The sequence below is a fragment of the Dermochelys coriacea genome, chromosome 22, assembly GCF_009764565.3.
Source record: "Dermochelys coriacea isolate rDerCor1 chromosome 22, rDerCor1.pri.v4, whole genome shotgun sequence".
In the NCBI taxonomy this organism is placed as follows: Eukaryota; Metazoa; Chordata; order Testudines; family Dermochelyidae; genus Dermochelys; species Dermochelys coriacea.
The window spans coordinates 12,791,249-12,811,407 of NC_050089.1; the positions used below are offsets into that span (position 1 = coordinate 12,791,249).

Below are 20,159 nucleotides of genomic sequence, written 5' to 3' on the forward strand. Positions count from 1 at the left end.
GGGACACATGGGGAAAGCTTACAAAGAAAGCAAAAGCCACCGCAAACCAGCAGAGAGGCACTAACTGCTTAAGGCTTAAATCTGCAGCTCTTGCAGAGAGGAACAAGATAAGTGCAGGTCAGCAGGCAGATTTCTCCACCTACAGGAGTAACAGCATGGCTGTTACCTCCCTCCTGTGGGAATTGGTTGTCTTGTAGATTCCCATACAGTTGGGAGGGTGGTTAACGCACTTGAGTGGCTGGAAACTTGGAATGGGACACACATATCTGCAGCCACAGCTACCTGCTGATTCTCACTTGGTGAAACAAAATCTGGTCCCACTGCATTTTATTACTCCTCTCTCACTGGACTGAACGTTGCTTGCTTTGTTTCCTGGGGTGAGAGGTGGGGGACAAACAGCATTTTTATTACCAGAACTCTGATTGGTTTTGTTAAAAGCAAAAAGAATCCTGTATTACAATTCTACTGTCTTCACACCAAGCTTATTACAGCACCAATCCAGACAAGTCACCGTTAGTAACAGGGATAAGGTAAGAAACCTCCACAGTTGAAATGCTACAAAACACAGGGTCATCTTTGAAGCAATTCTCCCTGATCTCTCTCTCTCTCTCTCTCCTCCCGCCCACCCCCCACTTCCATTCCCTTCAAAGCAGTTGCACTCACAGGCATCTATAAGGCTAGTATAGCTGAGGCTTTAAGTTTTCACAAGAGGGTACTCAGATCCAGCCTGGAGATGCAGCATTCTCTTAAAGGCACTAGACATTTGGCTTTTTTTTCCCCCCTCCATTTCTTTCTTTTAAAGTAAAGTAAAACGTTGACATTCTGGAATAAAAACACAGGGGTGGGATGGGGCAATCATAAGGTTACCTCTGCAAAAGAAAAGCAGCAAGGAAAATACATCACAAAGTGCTTCACTTTACTCCACAGAGAACAACCTCAGGAAGTGCTGTTGGCTCGGCTATGCTTCAGCAACACTCGCAGACTGTAACAAACATTCACGTGTTCAAGGAGAAAAAGCCACTTAAGTTTCTCAGATAAGTTTAAGACACAAACAGTGGGCAGAAAGAACACATGCATAAAAATAGTGTCAGAGATCCATGCCACAAGGATTGCCTTCAAATCTCTAATCCTGGAATGATGTCCACAGGCAATGAACCTCCATGGCCGAACCCTGAAAAGAGGTCTGTCAAAGCTTTGCTAGGCATGATCTAATTAGCAACAGGACAAGCCTGTGAAAATGGCCTGTCCACACAGAATAAGACACTGCTGCTTTGAACAACATGCACTCTGCAAGGCAGGACAACAGTTAAGGCTTTTTAGCTGGTTAAATTTAATTGCCGTGCAGCAACGGCAGAAGCACTATCACCCTGCTGAAAATACAGCCCCATTGAAACACCCGGGCTGACCTTGCAGAGAAAGTTATAAGCGAAGCGGCTGCAAAACCAACCTGGAGTTAGTGGCAGCTTTAGACACAGATAGCAAGAAAGGGTAGAAAAGAGTAGTCTTCACATCAGAAGGGTCACTATTTGCTTCTGAAGCACATTTTGGACAAGCACAGACCACGAAAAGATTCAGATACTGACCAAGCAATTTCTGGAGTATCAAAACTACCCCTGCCTCATGCAGATGTAATAAGAGAACAGAGCTGCCCTTGTACCAAGCTCAGCTGTTCCTGCACTACCTGCAACCAACGAGGTCTGAAAGACATGCTGACCACAGTCTGCTATGCATCATTGTCACAGCATTTCACACAAAAACAACAAGACATGACCTGTTAGTTGCTGTCTGTCACGCGAACAGGCAGAGGAACAGCAGATTAAGGTATATTCCATGGAGGGCAGACAATCATCCTTCCCTTTACAGCTCAAGACTTCACTAGGGCTGGACTCTGCCCTCAGCGATGCACATGCAACTCACGCTGAAGTCACACAACTTGACTTTGCACTATTACAGTGAACAGTAAGCATCTCCCACAGCTCGCACCAACACAAACCACAGCATCAAGCTGTGTTTGCAAATTATACCTCTGACACTGAAACAGCAGCAATGCTGATGGGCAGTGATTGTACCACAGAGAGTTACTCTCCATAGCATTCCAGACAATATTTTCTTTACCAAAGAAGGGAGGAAAGGAGAAAAGAGCGGACAGTTCATGCGTTTGTGTCACCTGGATCCCACTGCACATACAACAATAAGAGTGGAGATTCAGAGATAATCATTATGTTCCACATAAAATGAGAATCTAGTACTTTGTTCCCTTCTGTAATATTTGCTATTACTCTTGTTAAATTCCCTCTGTCAATTTCAGGCTCCTGATCTGATTACCAGATTCTGTAAAAGGGATGAACTACATCAAACAGTCTCGCACTCCCAAAGATATTTCAAGCCATAAATAGTCATTTAGTCACTACTACTGTTCATTCATACAACTGACATTCAACAGCGAGCCAAATAATTCCGGGCACAATCTGAACTGAATACATGCGCATTTTGTTCATTTGTCAGACTATGGTCTCTGTATCTCTCTTTGATTTAATTCCTCTCTGAAAGAATCAGTCACCTCGTGAACACCAAAGACACCCAAATTGAAAGGGATTGAGTAAACAGGATACTAGCAAGTAGGTTTTTCCAAAATAATAGTTGAACAACTTTTAAAGTCCAGTTTGATTGTTTCATAACTACACAATTTCCTCTGATCTCCTGTCTGACACAAGCTCTGACAATTCCCTGGTGTAACAAAGGGAAAGCAAGCCCCATATTATTGTGACAGACAGCCTCAGAGAGAATTTTGTTGCATTTATACTACAAAGCAGACACGATACTGATGAGATACCTCGGTTGCACCTACCTACTCCACAAAATTTGGCACGCAGGTGAGTGGCTCCCAGAAGCGCTCTCTAAAGGAGAGGATGGAATGTGTGTGAAGGCCACTAGTGTGCTATAGCCACCATGCAATTAAGACAAATAAAATCATCATATCTACCAGATGCAACATTCCTATAGAAAGAGTGCATGGGAGTATCCAGTGGTAGCTACTCAAGTCCAACACAACTGTAAGCAAGTTGAAACACTGAAGCACAAGATGCTCTGGGCTACAAAGATAAGCAGCAGCCAGTTCTCCATGCCTACCCTCCCCAAGACTCTCCCCCCGCCCCGCCAAGTTCAACATATCTAACTCCCTGGAATCCAGTGCCAGCAATGAGATACATGGTGAGAGAAATCCACCTCCCAGCACTAAGGAGTTAAAAATACCGGACTGCTGCCAGTCACACTTGTATCCCAGCTAAAGGGGAGGACTTACATTGTGAGCAATTATTATGGGTACAGGAGAAATGCCACAGTAAACGGAAGCAATCTAATCATCTCTTCCTAGATCTCCTATGTATTCCCAGCAGAGGGCCACCTACAGACTGCTCTAAAAAGCCTGAGCCAAACACACAGCAGTGAACAGGTCCCAATCTAGTACCATGAACCACAGGACACACCACATCAACCTGGAGACATTTTCAGAGCATTCAGTTAGAATTCACAGCACAAAACACTCGCCCACCCCCAGAGCATCAGCTCTGGAATCACTTTTCATGATACCTATTTCTACCAATGCCCTTTGAAACAAATCTGTACTCCCAAACAAGAGGCAGGGGTGAAGGACTCCAAAACAATGCCAAGACACACACTGTATACACATCTATCCGCTCCGTTTCATTCCATTGCTTTGAAATCTGGAACCACAGAAACCTGATAACTGATTCTCTTAAGAGGCAGGGCTGATTCAGCACAAAGTCTCTCAAGGAACCCCTTCCTCCTTGCGGTTGCAGCTGGGCTATGGGCTGCCCAGGCAGTTGGTCCACAGAAGTTGTAGGCAGGGAGGTGATGTGCTATGTGGCCACGTGTGCAGGGGAGGAAATGGAGACAAATTCCCGGAGAATATTCTTAGCCATTTCAATATTGTTATGTGCAATGACCAGTGCTTTCTGAATGTCCTGATACGAGTATCCCTGGCTCATAAGGTTCTCAATCTCACTGGAAAGTTGGGGCGATGTGCTGGGGCCACCGCCAGCGCCACCCTGCTGACAACTCCCGGCTTTCCGTTCAGAGTTTATCCTCCGCGGTAAGGGCTTCGGCGGCCTTTCTGGAACTTGAGAGCCATCGGAAGAACCTAGAGGGAGAAACAACTGGGTTATTTTGTAAGACAACAAGTGCTTGTTGCATTAACAGGCAGCTTTAGAACACTGTAGTAGCACTGGCACCACAAGCCCATTTTTCCCAGCCAGCCCATCCTTTCAACCTCAGTTTACCTCATCTCCTCTTCCCTGGTGCACAAAAATGGTTACAGAGGTTTAATAAATAATTAGTAAACCCTACTGGTTTTGCTTATAGAAAACAAGACCAAGCAAATGGGAGCTGTTTGGGTAAATGTGTGAGCAGACCTCAGATATCAAAACTAGAGTAAGAAAGAGGTCTGGAAAAACAATGCAAGTACAAGGAATATGCAAAAGATTTCACCACACATCCCAGTATGCGTCTAAAGCTTGGGAAACCCCCTTGGTTAACCACTCACTTATTACCTAATTTATCAGGCACTGCTCTTTTCTACTGAGACCTGGCCATTCTGGTCTCAGGGCCAGGTCTGCTCCTGCTTTTGAACTTCTCTCCCACATCCCCCACTCCCTCTGCAACAGGTCCAGTGGAAGGGTACCCTACCTAGCAACAGTAACCCTGCTATAGCAGATCAGCAAACTCAGCCTCTCCTCACAATGAATTATTCCAGCATCTACCTTCCCAAGGGCCACATGTTGTATCCTCTTGTGAAAAGGTAACAAAAACATCAGTCACTGATTTGCCAGTGGAAATCTGCCCAGTGTCTAGGATCACAGCCCCTTCAGATATCATTGTTTGCTATCCCAGGTTCCTTACAGTTGTCTTCTCATTTCAACCTTTGACAGCTGAAGAAAACATTTTGTCCTACTTTTCAAATCACTGGAAACTTTTCAACATGAATGCTGAACATCTTAAGAAAGTCTGATTTGCCTTTTGGGGTAACCCCTCAGGCGCCTGAAGATGGCATTTTCCAATAGGATAAACTTCTGCAAAGTGTACCAGTCCTTAGAGTAAGAACTCCGAAACAAACTAGTTAAAGGAGCCAGCCCTGAAGCACTGGTGTCAGGAAGGAAGCAGTCACCATGATGAAGGCTTTCTGAAAAATATATCAAAATCACAACAGGCAATAGATTCACTGACGCTGCCTCATCCATCAACATGCAGTTCAACTCACTAACCTTCCAGGAAAAGCAAGCAGCTTAAAAATAAACAAAAAGCCTTTTGTACAATTGCGAACAGGAACTCCCTCCACAATTTGCCTTAGAAATAGGTAGTTCACCATAAGCTGGATCATGTTTCAGAGACAGCAGGTCATGCTAAAACAGTAGCCATGAATACGTAGCCTTGTTACAAGTGTAAAGGAAGCTAGGTTTTATGGTACAGGACATGAGAGCACAGTCATTGCCATAATGGTCCATCCCACCTAGCAGCCAGCCTCTGACAAGAGCCAATACCCCATGATTCAGACAGCAACAAAAACTCGCCAAAATCATAATACTTAGCCCTCCTAAAGCATTTTTCATCTGTAGATCTCAAGGCACTTTACAAAGGAAGGACAGTAGTATTATCTCCACTTTACAGACAGGGAAACTGAGGCACGGAGACAGGAAGACCCTTAACCCTATGGTTACACAGTGAGTCAGTGGCACAGCTGGAAACAGAAAGATGGCAGATTCTGCTCCTCTTTTATCCCACCCATGGTATTCTATGAACACTGTGGGGCATTGAGAGGAGATGCCGGGAAGGGCGTGTGTGGCAAACCTATTGAAATCCTGCTGCTTTTCCCAGGGCTGGAGGAGAGTATTCTGAGGGAGTGGAAGCTCAGACTCAGGGAAAAGTTCTTGGAGGCTCTCCAGGAAGGAAAGCTGGAATCTGAAACTTCCAGGCAAAGACCTGGAAGGCACTGATCAAGGCAAGGAAGACACCCTCTGAAGGGTGTTGCCAGGAGAATCTGAGCGGCAAGGTGCTACTTTGAGCTGCTCTTTGCTTAGAGTCTCTGCTAGGTTAGAGGACTTGGGAGCAGCAAGCACTGTTTCCTACTTCTCCCTCTGAGCCCCTTGCCACATCTATCACATCCTCCTCCTTTGGGAGTAGCCTTTGATTCCTGGGGGGAAATCAGGCATGCTGAACTCCTCACTAGAGTAGCCTCACAAGATGCAAGACTAATAACCCCAAGGTGGTCAGTGCCTCCAACAAATGTGACTAGATAGTTGCAGAATAGAAGTCCCAGGCTCGAACAAGATTTTTGGACAGAGTGAGCCTTGATTTTCTCTTACCAAGTCTATGTGAGCCAGGACAGCACTATTTTCTACAGTCTGGAGACACAAACCACCAGCAAGTCCCTTCTCGCTACAGAGTAGACATCACCAAACAGTTTCAGAATACTAGCTCCATCTGCTGGCAAAGAACGATACCCAAGAGTCTGACCTAGCACAAAGAAAAGGAGGACTTGTGGCACCTTAGAGACTAAAATTTATTTGAGCATAAGCTTTCGTGAGCTACAGCTCACTTCATCGGATGCAGAAGATCAAAGATTGGTCTTTCTTACTACCTTTGCCTATAGAGTTACCAATGTCTTTAGGGGCAATAACATCAGAAAGCTCAGTTTTAAGTCCAGCTATAGTCTGTGTCTTATTTCCCCTGCCAGTGAGTACTACAGGTAAACCTAATTTCCATAGACGAGTATTCTCGATGACCAGGTAAATATGGTGGGTTTTGCCAACTGCAAATCCAAACACCAAATGGTTTAAATGGCTAGTGCAGCACATGTTAAGATCTAAATCAACCCTAACCCTTCAGGGCTGGAGTACCTCTGGAATACAGAACTGATTCTTCTCTAGCATAAAGGCAATAACAAGTTAGTGACAGAGAAGCTTCAATGATGTGTACCAAATTATCAGACACTGCAGCAAAATCAGGAGGTAAGGGTGTTCACCTGTGATGGGATCACAATCCAGAGACATTCGGCTGAAGGCAGAAGTGGCATTGGAGATATCAGACAGTGTGCGACGAGCTGTGGCGACTGGTAAAGGTGGTTTGGGGATATCATATCCATCTTCTTCATTCTCAGACTCTTCTGGGCCATTGATAACACTGGCTGCAGCCATATCCCCCTCATCTAGAAAAATACACACACAATTAGCTCCAAGTGCTTGAATAGAGCCTTCCCTTTCTTAAGGCAGGCTGTATATTCCATTCACATCAGTCCACATGCCTTCACAGAGCAGATACTAAGGGTCTCTTGTTGAAACCTTAGTCCAGAAGTTCTTCCCAAGAGGCAGTGAATAAAAAGTATCACAGTGGAAGTGTTGTAAATACCTACCCCTGCCTCACATGGTACATTTTTTAAAAAACCCAGGTGTCTCCCAAACACACAAACTCTTCAGTTTTCCTGCTTAATTTTAAACTTTACACTATGCTTGCGCAGCAATGCAGATGCTTTAAGATCAAATTCACCTTGGCTGAGTGCTCCCTGAGTTTCTGCAGTTGGCATTCAACTAGACAGAAAGCAAAAGGGGGCACGAGAGACACTGTACACTTTGTGTCCCACCGAACAGCCTTCTGCAGGCAGGTCTGCGTGTGCAGCTGCGGGTTGTTCTTTACCTTTCTAGTAAAGTTAACTATCTTCTAATGCATCAATCACAGTAGTATCCAGGGCATAACATACAAAATGGAATTCATCATTCTGCCAGGAAAAGGACACAAACACGCCATCCCTCCCTCAATATATGTACTATCTGGAGCATGCTCATTCTTGGCTATTCCCTTTCAAGAATCAATAGCCAAGTCATTTTGAAGCTGTGTTAATGTGGGGCACGGGCTATGAAAAGAGACAGGTCTTGCATCAGTCCCCAAAAGGGTCAAGATTTGGGTTCACCTTGATCTCCAATGACAGAAAACTCCTCAGGATATCAGTAAGAATGCTGGCACCCCAAAAAAATTGCCCTAGAGACCTGCTGTGTGATATCTCCACTAATCACAACTGCCACATTAGTGCATAGGCCTTTGCCTACTCCATTAAGAATCAGCAACTTGAAATGGTTCACACTAGAAAAGGAGTGTCAGATACACACAGAGGGAGGAATTTCATAAATTCAATAAAAATTACCAATAATAATGAGGAGAATTAATGGGAACAGCTGGAAACAGAAAGATGACAAGTCTGGGCTGACCATTTCCATCCCAGCTACCTACAGCAACTACCACTTCATACAAAACCTTTATAACAATTATTTCTTTTAAGCAACCGACGAGTGTCTTAAACCCATGTTAAATTAGGTTCTCTTTACCGACATCCCAGTTTGTAGTCTGTAGGCAATGCCAATTGAACACTTATGCATATGACAAACTATTTACCTTGAACAGCAAGTGACACCTCTGTTAAATGATAGCTTAAATACTATTTAAATTGGGAATCTTATCAATTCACTCCTACCCAATTTCTCTCGTGGGTGCTTGTAACATGCATTTATGCCCACTCACCAGAAGTGTTGGTGGTCTCCAAGTCAGAGGATGTTGCCTGGGACTGAATGTTGTACATAGCTTCATACATACAGACATTATTTGGCTGATCACACTCCAACTCTCTGAATGAAAGGTGGAAAAAAATGTTCCCTTCAGATATGCAACAGTAGTTTCCTCCTCACCTACAATCTGTCATGTAGACTCCTCTCAGATGCATGCTGTGATATGAAGCACAGCTCTGCTACCTACTTTCTTTCAGAGAATATTTGCTCTCATACATATTCTGACATTGTCTCCATTTCAACTTAACGGATCAAAATTTAACTGGTATACCTGGAAAGTGAGGGAACAAAGCTGTACATGGAACATTACATTTCTATGTCTGCTGGTGTCAAAGGACCAACCACAAAAATGGCCTGGGGACAGGGGTGAACTGAATCCACTATAAAAGGACTCAGACCAGAGCAATGTTCACATTTCATTTATCCCACTATTCTAATCTAGATCTGGTTAATACCAGAGGGAACCAGGCAGCAGATAAACCATGGGATTAAAACCTCAGCCAGAATAAATGAACAAGTCTCCTTGGATGGGTGGGGTTGTAAATGCAGCAGACACAACTATAATCTCACCGTAAACCATGAGTCATTTCCAAAGGCAGTTTCATCTCCGTTTTTTGTTGGGCAGAACCAGGTGGCACCAGAGGCAGAGAGGATGGTGACATGTATTCAGTATCCTCATCGCTTTCAGACTGTTCCCCCTGTTGCAGTTTTGGCACAGGCAGTGGTCTGGGGGCAGAAGGAAGAGGATCAAGAGCATTTGAAAAACAGTTCATCCAAACATCACCACAATCAGTTTGAAAAACAGTTAATGCAAATAAAAACAAACAACGGTTAATCCAAACAACTAAATCAGTTTGAAAAGCAGCTAATCCAAACAACAACAAAATGGCAACCCTCAGCTCTCAAGAACTGAAAGCCAAAGCTTCAAGCAAGGCTTTTCAAACTGATTCTGACTGAAGCAACAACCTGGCTTATTGATATTCTGAGCTATGTAATTGTGAGACCTGATTTGACGGTGAAATAATAAGCAAAAGTCTTGTCCAAGGTGCATGGTAACAGTGCCATAGAGAAATACTAGCCACTGGAGGATCTCACATTTCAACCTCATTTCAGCATATATATTCCCTCATACCATATGTAGTGCTGTGTCTAAAGGCACAGGACACTGCACACCATGTTGTCTGAGACTGCAACAATTCTGGGTAATTACCATTCCAGTAACACTCGAAATTACCAGTTGTAGATCTAATACTAAGGATACTTGCTGAGAGATTGACTTTTCCTTGTTTGTATATGTTTTTAACAATCCAGAGCTTGAATCCTAAACTCAGGCCATCTATATAATGTCAGATTCTAACCCTGCCACCAAAGAGTACCAAGATGTAAATAAAGACCCAGAAGTACATTTCTGCCCTCTCTACATCTACAGCAATCCTGAAACTGATTATCTCTACTACAAGAAGAGAGCCTTCATTCAAAAGTAACACACCTGACCGCTAGAGAGTAGATAGCATTGGCAGATGAAGAGGGTTTTATTTTGGGGTGCTCATATTCTGAGCCTGTTGGGGGACCACTGTTCAAGTTCTGCAAAGAAGAAACCATAGGTTAGAAATAGCACTACTGTCAGCAGATTCAAACAGACGTCAATGTCCTATCATCCAAAGCACCAATTCTTGTCTGAGAAAGGAGAGCTTCTTTGACATTCTGAATCATCCATTTCAAGAAACCTTGTACCTGCAAAAGAATTTGTTGATATTTAAAAAGTACACTGGCTTTCAAACTCTGAAGAAGCGTGGAGTTGGAGGAAACAACAAATAAGGGTTAAAAAATGAAAGAAAGTAAAATGTTCTGGGAAGCATTTCTTCTTGACTGTAATCTACTGCATCACAATGTGCTACAGATGGTGGTGGGGGTATCAAGTCCCCACATGCAACACAGATCCAAAGTCAATAGTGACTGTAAATTGTTGCCAACCGATAGCAACCATTTAAAATGAGCTGGGCTCTTAGTCCAGCTGTCAATGGACAAGGAAACCACATCCCAAAAAAGCCCACCACAACCAGCACTACCTGACCACCTTCCTGGCCATCTCAAAAGAGATGCCAAAGGACTGAAGTCTCCCCTCCTACAGACCACTCTGGGCTGGGTGTGATGCATAATGTCAGGGCCATGACATCCAATGGGAGGATTTTATTGCTCACAGCTCTTGATCCAGCACTTATAATTTGTATGAAAAATGTGAACAAAAATGATAGTTCAGCTTTATCATCACTTCAGAGAAGTCTTATACAAGCAGCATTCTCCGTCTCTCCCACTCACAGAAAGCAGTCCTGCACCACTAGAAAGCAGGATGCCACACACTGGTGACTTACCACTGTGGTGTCTAAGCTGAGTGTACTCCCATGCCTAGGAGCGTCAGGCCTGGAATCCATCTGAGATGGTAGTGAGAATGGGAGCGAGTGCCGGTTCGTCAACTCTCTTCCTGCCCAAGGGTCACTAGGACTAAGAGCTACGGATGGCGCTTTTGGAATTGGCCGCAATGGCCAGGGCTCCCCCTGACGGCTGGAAGGTACGAGGGGTAATTTGTCTCTGGAAGGACAGTCTCCTGGTGTACAGGGTAAAGGACGTCTCTGAGGTCGACTCTCCGCCCCAATGGAATATGGCCTGTCTGGTGGGGGCGGTGGTGGGAGATCTCTGAGTGTTGGAGGTACCGGCAAAGGTTTATCTTTATGGAGGGGACCAGGAGCAACCTGTAAGACAACATCAGACATTTAAAACCACAGCTTAACAAGCAGGAAGTCCAGCCCATTGCATGTATCCCAGTTAGGACGCTTCTTACACGAAATTAACTCTAGAGCAGCCATAGAACATGAAATAACTCCCAGCTATATCCTCCATAGACCTTTAGATACAACATTTAATCATTTATGGCCTGGAATACATACTAAGTCCCAGGTTTGCTTTCTTGCTGCCCACAATGGCACCATAAAGGATCCCTACCAGAATTGTCACTATTTCATTGAACTTCTTGTACAGATTGAATTCACAAGTGAATTTTTATCAAACACTGATTTATAAGATTGGTTATTTTCCCACCTGACCTTTCAGCACCAACCCACAACCTCTCCCACCCACTCCAAAAAACCCAACCACCACTAATATGCCCAATGCTACCAATACTGTGCTTCCTCCTTCTACTGGTCATAAAGGAAAGTGGTTTGAGCATTGGCCTGCGAAACCCAGTGTTGTGAGTTCAATCTTTGAGAGGGCCATTTAGGGATCTGGGGCAAAAATTGGGGATTGTGCCTGCTTTGAGCAGAGGGTTGGACTAGATCTCCTGAGGTCCCTTCCAACCCTGATATTCTATGATTCTATGACCATCTCTTCCTTCTAATGCCCTTCCCCTTCCCTAGTTTTCTCTCTGGAAAAAAAAAATGCTTTGTGGAAAACCTGGAAAGGGAATACAAGAACCAGCTTCACCCAGCTAGGCTAGTAGCTGGAACAAACAGTTCCATAAATGCAGCTCCACGTGGAGTAGTCAGAGGCGTACTGGTTGAAGACTGAGAAGGACAAACTGCTTTCTGGGAGAACTGTGGGCCCTCCTTGGATGGAAGAAAAGAGCTGGTCTGAAATGACTTGTGGAGAGGAAGGAAGAAAAGGTAGAGTCTGAAGAGAGAGTCAAGACAGTCCAACACTTTTCCCATATCTCCCCGCATTCAATAAAGGACCTTGGAGAAGGGTGAAAAGAAGAATTCACCTTGGAAGTGGTCCCAGGGCTGGAAGCTCCAGAAGGGATGGACACGCGTTGCTGCAGAAGATCGAGTCGGGGGGGTACTGGGGGAAGTGGGGCTTGTGGAGCCACTGAGAATGGAGAAGGAGGCCGCTCAACCTGGAAAGAGAAAATAAAGAAAATGAACAAGAGCCAAACTGTAGAGAAGACATCCTATCTAAAGCACCACACCCCTCTTGCCTTCAAGTTCTACATCTCACGTTACCTTGCTGCAGCTTGTAATGAAATTACTACATTAACACCGAGCATGCAAAAAAGAAGTCATGTTTGTTTCATAGCACTGCAGCATTTGTCTGGAACCAACCTTGTGAATTACCAACAGGCCCAACTCTGGCACTTAGCCACATGAGCACATACCTAAAAACCTCACTCTAAAATGCTGATAAGTTGTTTGGTTGGACCAACTATTCTTTAATACTGGTACTGGATTTGCAGTAGGCATATTTTCTTTTCACCATCAGAGCACATGCTCCACTATATTAACAGCAGAGCACAGTGAGCAGAGTTATATTATAGAGGTGTGCAAGTTGTCCCTTTGCCATGATGGGACAGCACGGCACTTACAGCAATCATTAGCGTGCACCAGGAGCGGTGTCAAAACCTTCCTTCTTGTCCTTGGATAACTGTTTCACCACCTGACAAATCAGAACAGTCACTCCTTTTTTCCTTATCTTTATAAGAGTTGCTTTATGATACAGGCTAGAGCATGGTAATTTTGAACAGCTTGACAGAATTTGTAAGCATCTGGTGCTAGCACATCCGGAGCACTTGCCTACTGCAAACCACAATGGGAGTCAGGTCATGTCAAGGGAACTGTATCCTGACCCCAAGAAATGCCAGCTGTACAGCACTCATCTCCAAGACGGTGGCTTGGAACTTCAACTGCTGACTAAAAAGGAATTTATAACAGGAACGAATCAATGCAGATTATAATTAAATCTGAACAGAGAATTCTTAATTAGCAGGCCCTATTTTACATAAAGTGAAACTAACTATTAAAAAAAAAAGTCTGATTCAAAATCTTTTTCCCTAGGCACCAGAACATCTAACTGCTGATGGGCAAGTGGCCGCAATAAGCCAACAGAAAAAAAAAAACCACTGCTCAGTGATTTATAAAGAATGCCTTACTTGCACACATTTCCCTGGCAGGAAGCGGCATTGATGGAAGGCAGTCATCAGACCTTTATTACACAGATTAATCAGACAACATATTCAAAGATGACAGTCCAATTGACTTCCTCAGCAAATCAGACTGCCCTCTACTTAGTTCAGTCATCAGCACCTTGGAAAAACTCCTTCTTTAGCCGATTGCTTATACTCAGCACCGAGGAAACTGACCATTTCTGCTGATAAGGCTGATTACAGATCATAAATCAAAAGCAGCATCGCTCAGCATGCAGACAAGTATTATAAATATAGGTCTTGTATTTCAGTAGATGAATTGAGTTATGTCACCCTGCTAATGGCTTGGACAAAGACCCACCTTCCAGGACAACATACACAATATCAGAGATACTGGTATGAAACTGGCAAGTTTCAATAGTATGGCACTTACCATCTCTGTACCAACCACAACCTGGAAATACAGAGGGCAGTTTCTATTCTGAGGCTCAACAACTCTAACGTGCATAGTCAACAAGACTCAAACCAGCTTACTGTGTGTCTATTGCCACATCCAGCAGCACGGGCCTAGTGGGGCCTTTACCTTAGCACCAGCCAATTCTTTCATCATGAAGAGGGAATCATCCGCTCTGTCATCTTCATCATCATCATAGTTTGGGGAGGGAGCTCCCTCTGCACATTGCCGCAATAACCCTCCTCCTCCTCTGGGATCAAACGGGTCGACTACAATGGGCTCTGTGCCTTTGATTTCACAACGGCAGAAAGGACAGCCCTGACCTTCTGATTCCTGAAGGGGGTGGGGGGGATGGGAAGAAACCTATTAAAACAACGGCTGTTATGAAAACAAGTAAAATGGACAGTAACTTATCAGACAAAGGAGTTTAGTATCTTTTTAGCAGGTGTATTTTGGTGGAGGGAAGGAGTGAAACAGAAATTAAGACTGCACTATAAATACAGCATGATCCTTATCATTTGGAGTAAAACAAAAAAAACGGGTTTTTAAAAAGCCCTCCCTCCCATACACACTATTCGTAAGGCAAGAAAGTAGTTGCTAGGGCACCAACCATGAGGAAAAGGTAGGAGAGTCTAGTGAGTAGACCAGTTTTGAACGCAGAGTCCAAAGTCTGCATCCTGTGGGGACAACACTCTAGCATCCTTTATTATTCTGAGGTTCGAGCAAGACACAATAGATATATTGATATGAATTTCAAGCTATGCTTTCAGCTCCACTACCAAATTGTCTGTACCCATAAGGATCTAAGCCAGAGGTGGGCAAACTACAGCCCATGGGCCACATCCGGCCCCATAGCTCCCGGCCAGGGAGGCTCACCCCCAGCCCCTCCCCCGCACGGGCAGCGCTCTGGCCCACCACTCCTACCGGGCAGCGCAGGGAGCGCGGCTGGCTCCAGCCTGGTGGCACGCTCCTGCTGCTCTGAGCTGCATGGAAAGGAGGCGGGAGGTTGTGAGGGGGAGGGGGGGCAGTCAGGGAGCAGAGGGCAGTTGGATGGGGTGGAGGTTCGGGGAGCAGTTAGGGAACAGGGAGGGTGCGGATGGGAGCAGGGGCCAGCTGTTTGGGGAGGCACAGCCTTCCCTACCTGGCCCTCCGTACAGTTTTTCAACCCCAATGTGGCTCTCGGGCCAAAAAGTTTGCCCACCCCGACCTAAACAGTTTGAGAAGAAGGAAGGAAAAGATACATCACCCCAGCCCAAAGACAGACCAACTTCACTCTGAAAGAGTGCACAAATGGGGCAATTCCTTACCTGCCATGCAGTGAGACAGGAAGTGCACATCAGGTGGCCACATGGCTCAATTTTCACATCCTTGTCATTTTCTGCACAAATTTTACACAGCTGGAATGTGGAGCCCATCTCGCAGTACAATTCATATTGTTCCTTGAGGGAAGGAAAACAGAGATAATTCACTCTGGAATATAATGGGCCTCATTAGTTGTAACTACAAGAAATCCACCCCAATATTCACACAGAGAAAAAAAATCATAAAATCACAGCATCAAACCACAGCTCAACAGAAACAGAAGTTTGCTAAGGTTACATTGCAATTTTATGTGCTAGAGACTTCCGTAAGCAATGCTTCTGTCAATCTCTGGAGAAAAAAAAAATGGACTTGAAGCTATCCTAAAACAGCCTAGAAGCCTTTTAGAGCTTCAAGTTCAACTTAAGGTCACATAGGTCAGAGATAAAAGAAGACATAGGAGTTAATGTGTCCTTCTGCCAGCACTATCATATTACTCTAAACAAGGAACCCAAAACATATCAGCCCTAGACAGAGATGAAGTTTTGTTTGATGTTTTCAATCCGTCTTCCCCAACCCAACCACTCAAAGATTTTTGTGCGTCTTACAAGCCCTGATATAGCTGCTTTGTACACAAGGAACCAGTGTATTAAGCAGTTGAGGAGGCCAGAAAATGGAGAAAAGTGGCACTAGTTTGACAGGACAGAACCCTCTTGCTCACCTGTGTAACTTTAATGTGGTCCTGAGGTGTAGGCTCACACAAACCCGTCAGGTCAGGGTTTTGATTCCGACCATCAGGAAATAAATAACTACAACAAGTAAATATGACATAAGATTTAAAGAAAGGCACCTTTCTTTCTTTCTAAAACCTCTTTTTAATCTCTTTTTAAAAATGCAGAGGTCAACTATACTTGAACACTGATCTCTCAAAAAAAAAAAAATCAATCTATAGGTTCAGCTTGGGATCACCTCACAGGGGCACTTTTCCATGCAAAGACTGAGCATCTCAGTTCTTTTGGAATCCAAGGTGCTTTGGTTTGAAAAGGAACTTTCAAACCAGAGAAAGCCCCCTAATATACCGCACTTATCAATACGCAAAAAGGAAGTCTGTTTTCATGGTTTCCCTTTTGCCAATGATCAAATTATTCTGGTTTTGTTTTTTTTTTTAAATAAAAGGCACTCTCAGCCCCCAATCTTCTCTTCTTATATGACCCACCCTGCAGTGATGTCTTAATGATGAAACTGTAATACCCAAAGTAAGAAAACTGAGGTCATAACTCAATCCTAATTTTTGTGACATCAGTATAGGGTCAAATCGAAGGAGAGACTAGGTTGACAGGAAACTACAAACCAGACATGTACCTTCAACAGTGGCATTGGGAGTAGAGATAAGCAATGAAAAAAATGGCTCTCTCTATGAATATTCTCAAGAGTCAAACTCCTTCTTTTAGAACGCAGTTCAGTAAAACAATCAAGCTTGTGAGCAGTTCCATCGACCTCAACAGGACAACTAATAGGTATACAAGTGCTTTGCTGATTCAGGGCGTAAATAAAGAGGACGGACTGCGCAATGCTCACCCTCACAATATCCCTATCAGCTGCATGGCCGCTGCAAAACGCTGCACTTGTCACCAGACAGAATGACACGAGACTGAAACGTGATAGGTATGTTCTATCAGCCCACTCATTTCTAAAGGTACACTAACTAGTGACGGGATTAAAGCAGGTAAATCATAGGGGCCATAGCAATGGGATGCATTGTACACTCACCGCAGACTGAAAGAGCACAACGGGTGACAGGCTGATGCAAAGTTACTTACAAGCCTTCCCTGAAGCCATCTATCAGTGCTTGAAAAAGAGGTTTGTTGTGGGGGATAGTCTGGAGAATGTTCCCATCTGCAGTGACGTAACCGATGGCCCACTGACCAAGTCGCGTACAGCTCAATCGGAATATGTAACTGAAAAGAGACAAAAGAACAGAAATTTGTTTTGATTGGATCAGCCAAAAAAGCGTTAAGTACCAAGTAGGTAGCCTCCGTCTAGCTATCTCAAGATGGAAGATAAAGACAAGCTGAAGTAGCTGGAGGATTTCTACCAGCTTTTACTACTTTACTCTCTTGTAGCCCAAAGGGAGAACCCTGCAATCTGATACGAGTGAAGCATCTAAAAACTCGTGTGTGTGTGCGCGTGCGCGCACAATTAAACACAGAATCCACAGCAATAAGGATGAGTGTCCTCACACTCACTTGCTGTTTCAAATTAAGTTTTTTAAAAGGTTATACAAGGTTTCCATTTTTAAACGTACCATGCAACCAGTGGTCTCCAGAGGTGAGAGGCAGTAATCTCCTCCCCTGCCACAGCGCACTGTAACAGCAACCAGTAAAACACCGAGTAAGACCCCTCTGTCAGACCAACCCTCCTCTGATACAGCAGGTGCTGCAAAAGTAACTAACTAGAGGAGTTAGCAAGAGTCCTCAAAAAGGCAACTGCTACCAAACACTAACCTGCCAGGTTTGTGAATGAATTTCTGAAGCCGAGCTTTCACCTCATCATAAGTTAGGAATGCCATGTAACCAGGATGAGTCACTGCTAGGCTATTCCAGTTCCTGAGCAAAGAGGACCATGGCTAAAGAAATAACAAAAAAAATATCATTAACCATGCACTTCCAAGATGTACCATGCACATTGATTGTCCTTAATCCAAAGAGTTCAGTTCTTCAATAAACTGGAGTTCTTATTCCATTGCAGGGGCTAAAACTTATTTACAATCAAGCAGCATTAGGATTTGAGTATCACCCCCTGGAGACAACACAAAACAGCAACAGGATGGTGACAAACCATACCAACATGCAAAGTGTAGCAGCAACAAAAAGGAAGCAGTGCAAGCCAGAAATGTAGATAGCGAGGTGTTTCAGTTGTAGAGACATTGGCCCTTTCCCCTTAACTACACAGGAAAAATTTCCTTAGGTAAGTCTTGGCATCCCAAGAATCCCTTTCCACCACACCTCCATGATAATTCAATCAGAGAGGCTACAGTGGACTTGCCCGTAAGGCGATGGAGCAACAAAAAGTATTGCAAAGCTTGGGGATAACAGTGTTATAGTCTGCCAGTGCAACGTTATGACTGGTGGCCATCCCTGGGGGAGAAGAATGAGGTATAAATATTGCTGTTATCTACTAGTGCTCACAGAAACAAAACTCTGCACTCTGTTCAACTAGCAACCAGACCAAAATGCAAAATCAAAGAACACTTTCTGTATCCCCTTTATATAGATGGAAGGATAGGCAACCTTAAAGGTGAGGAAGAATGGACAATTCAGAATGTTTAACAGGTAGAAAAAAAAGGGGGAAGAAACCACTAAGTGAGACATTTATCAATTTAGTAGTCAAACACCACTGGGACAGAAATCCCAGTCAATACACATTTAACAAATACCAAGGGATAAGTCATTCTGCTCACAAGCAAGGCAGCCCAGGAATGGCTACCACTCACACCATTCTGGGGAAACTGAGAGGTGAGACAGGGATAGAGAAATTCAGAGTAATTCAGAAAATTAAGCGAAGAATTACAAACTAGAAACTATGTCTCGGCTCTGTCACTGACATGCTGCATGGCCTCAAGAAAGTGACTTCACTTTTCTGTCTCAGTTTCTCTGTCTGTGAAATATGGAGAGCGATACCTAATGACCTAATCTCACAAGGATGTGGTGAGAATATTGTCTGTACAATGCTCTGACTGCATAAAGCAATGTACAAATGCTAAGTGCTGTTATTATTAATGCACACAAAGTCAAGAGACTAAGCACAGCAGTTTCCAATACTCATAACTGTAACAACTCCTAAACCACTCTTCACATACTAGAGTAGAGAGAAGTACACGATTTGACCAGCTGCACTACAACACTGCATATGGGAATTTTTCAGCTAAACACATCTTAATTACAACCCACCCTATCACATGGGGAAAAAAGGCAAGTCAGAGCCAAAGTAGCAAGTGTTTGTACTTGTAAATATCCAGTTGCCCCATCAGAAGCTGCATTCTTTATCCAAGTACTACTGGTGACACAGATTTATTTTAGGTTTTACCCAAAATAAATACTGATTCCATTTAACAATATAGATGTTTATTTCATATAGAAAACACGATATGTTTATATAACATTTTGATTGTGGCAACTCAAAAGCCAGGAAATCTGAAGTTCCATATTGTCATTCCAACCTAAATACTCCGTCACAGAAAAAAAATCCAACAATAAAAGGGCAAAAGGGAGAGTTAGGGATGGACTGATTGAGTGAGCTTCACATTTCCTGGCTCACGGAAGTTTATCACAACTTCAGTTTTAAAACTGACCTTTAAAGTGGGAAAAATTGATTCGGGGAGGGATACTGAAAGTGTGCTACAATTATGATTTATTTTTAGAAAGCTTTTTTCCCCCCTTTGGCAAGAAATATCACACAATGCTACCGAACAGCAGAGTTCTAAATCTTAAAATATTATATATCTATATATAAGGGGAAAAGAAAAGTCAGTATAGTATTAACAGTGTTATTTTACTATTTAAAGCCTAGTGTGAAGGTCTATCTAAGCAGTAGGCTACATATATTTCCAAAGTGTTTCAAGTGACTCACGTTCCTCTGCCCTTACCTGAAAGAGTCGGGTAAAGATATCAAATTCAAACACTGAAATGTAGTCATTGCATGTCAAGTCAATAGTCGACTTCAGAGCCATGGCTTCTAGTCCTGAACTGATTGGATGCACCTCATGCAAGGCCTGGCGGAAGGTCTTCCATGGGACAATAGTCCTGGTGGGGGAGGAGGGGAAAAATCCACAAGTGTGAAAGGAGCTCAGAAACATCATCATGCAATG

General features: G+C 43.8%; 1 protein-coding gene across 1 annotated transcript in view; it reads right to left on the reverse strand.

Moving 5' to 3' along the window:
- Positions 1–780: 780 nt before the first annotated feature.
- CBL (Cbl proto-oncogene) overlaps positions 781–20,159 on the reverse strand; it is a 52,097-nt gene continuing 32,718 nt past the window's right edge. Inside the window, exons 4-16 of the mRNA XM_038380592.2 lie at positions 19,938–20,094; positions 17,797–17,918; positions 17,113–17,250; positions 16,014–16,101; positions 15,301–15,432; positions 14,123–14,326; positions 12,385–12,516; positions 11,000–11,377; positions 10,117–10,211; positions 9,198–9,353; positions 8,584–8,687; positions 7,037–7,219; positions 781–4,159 (exon numbers count right to left, since the gene is read on the reverse strand). Coding sequence (XP_038236520.1) covers positions 3,879–4,159; positions 7,037–7,219; positions 8,584–8,687; positions 9,198–9,353; positions 10,117–10,211; positions 11,000–11,377; positions 12,385–12,516; positions 14,123–14,326; positions 15,301–15,432; positions 16,014–16,101; positions 17,113–17,250; positions 17,797–17,918; positions 19,938–20,094 — 2,170 coding nt within the window. The 3' untranslated portion in view covers positions 781–3,878. The remainder of the gene's footprint in view (positions 4,160–7,036; positions 7,220–8,583; positions 8,688–9,197; positions 9,354–10,116; positions 10,212–10,999; positions 11,378–12,384; positions 12,517–14,122; positions 14,327–15,300; positions 15,433–16,013; positions 16,102–17,112; positions 17,251–17,796; positions 17,919–19,937; positions 20,095–20,159) is intronic.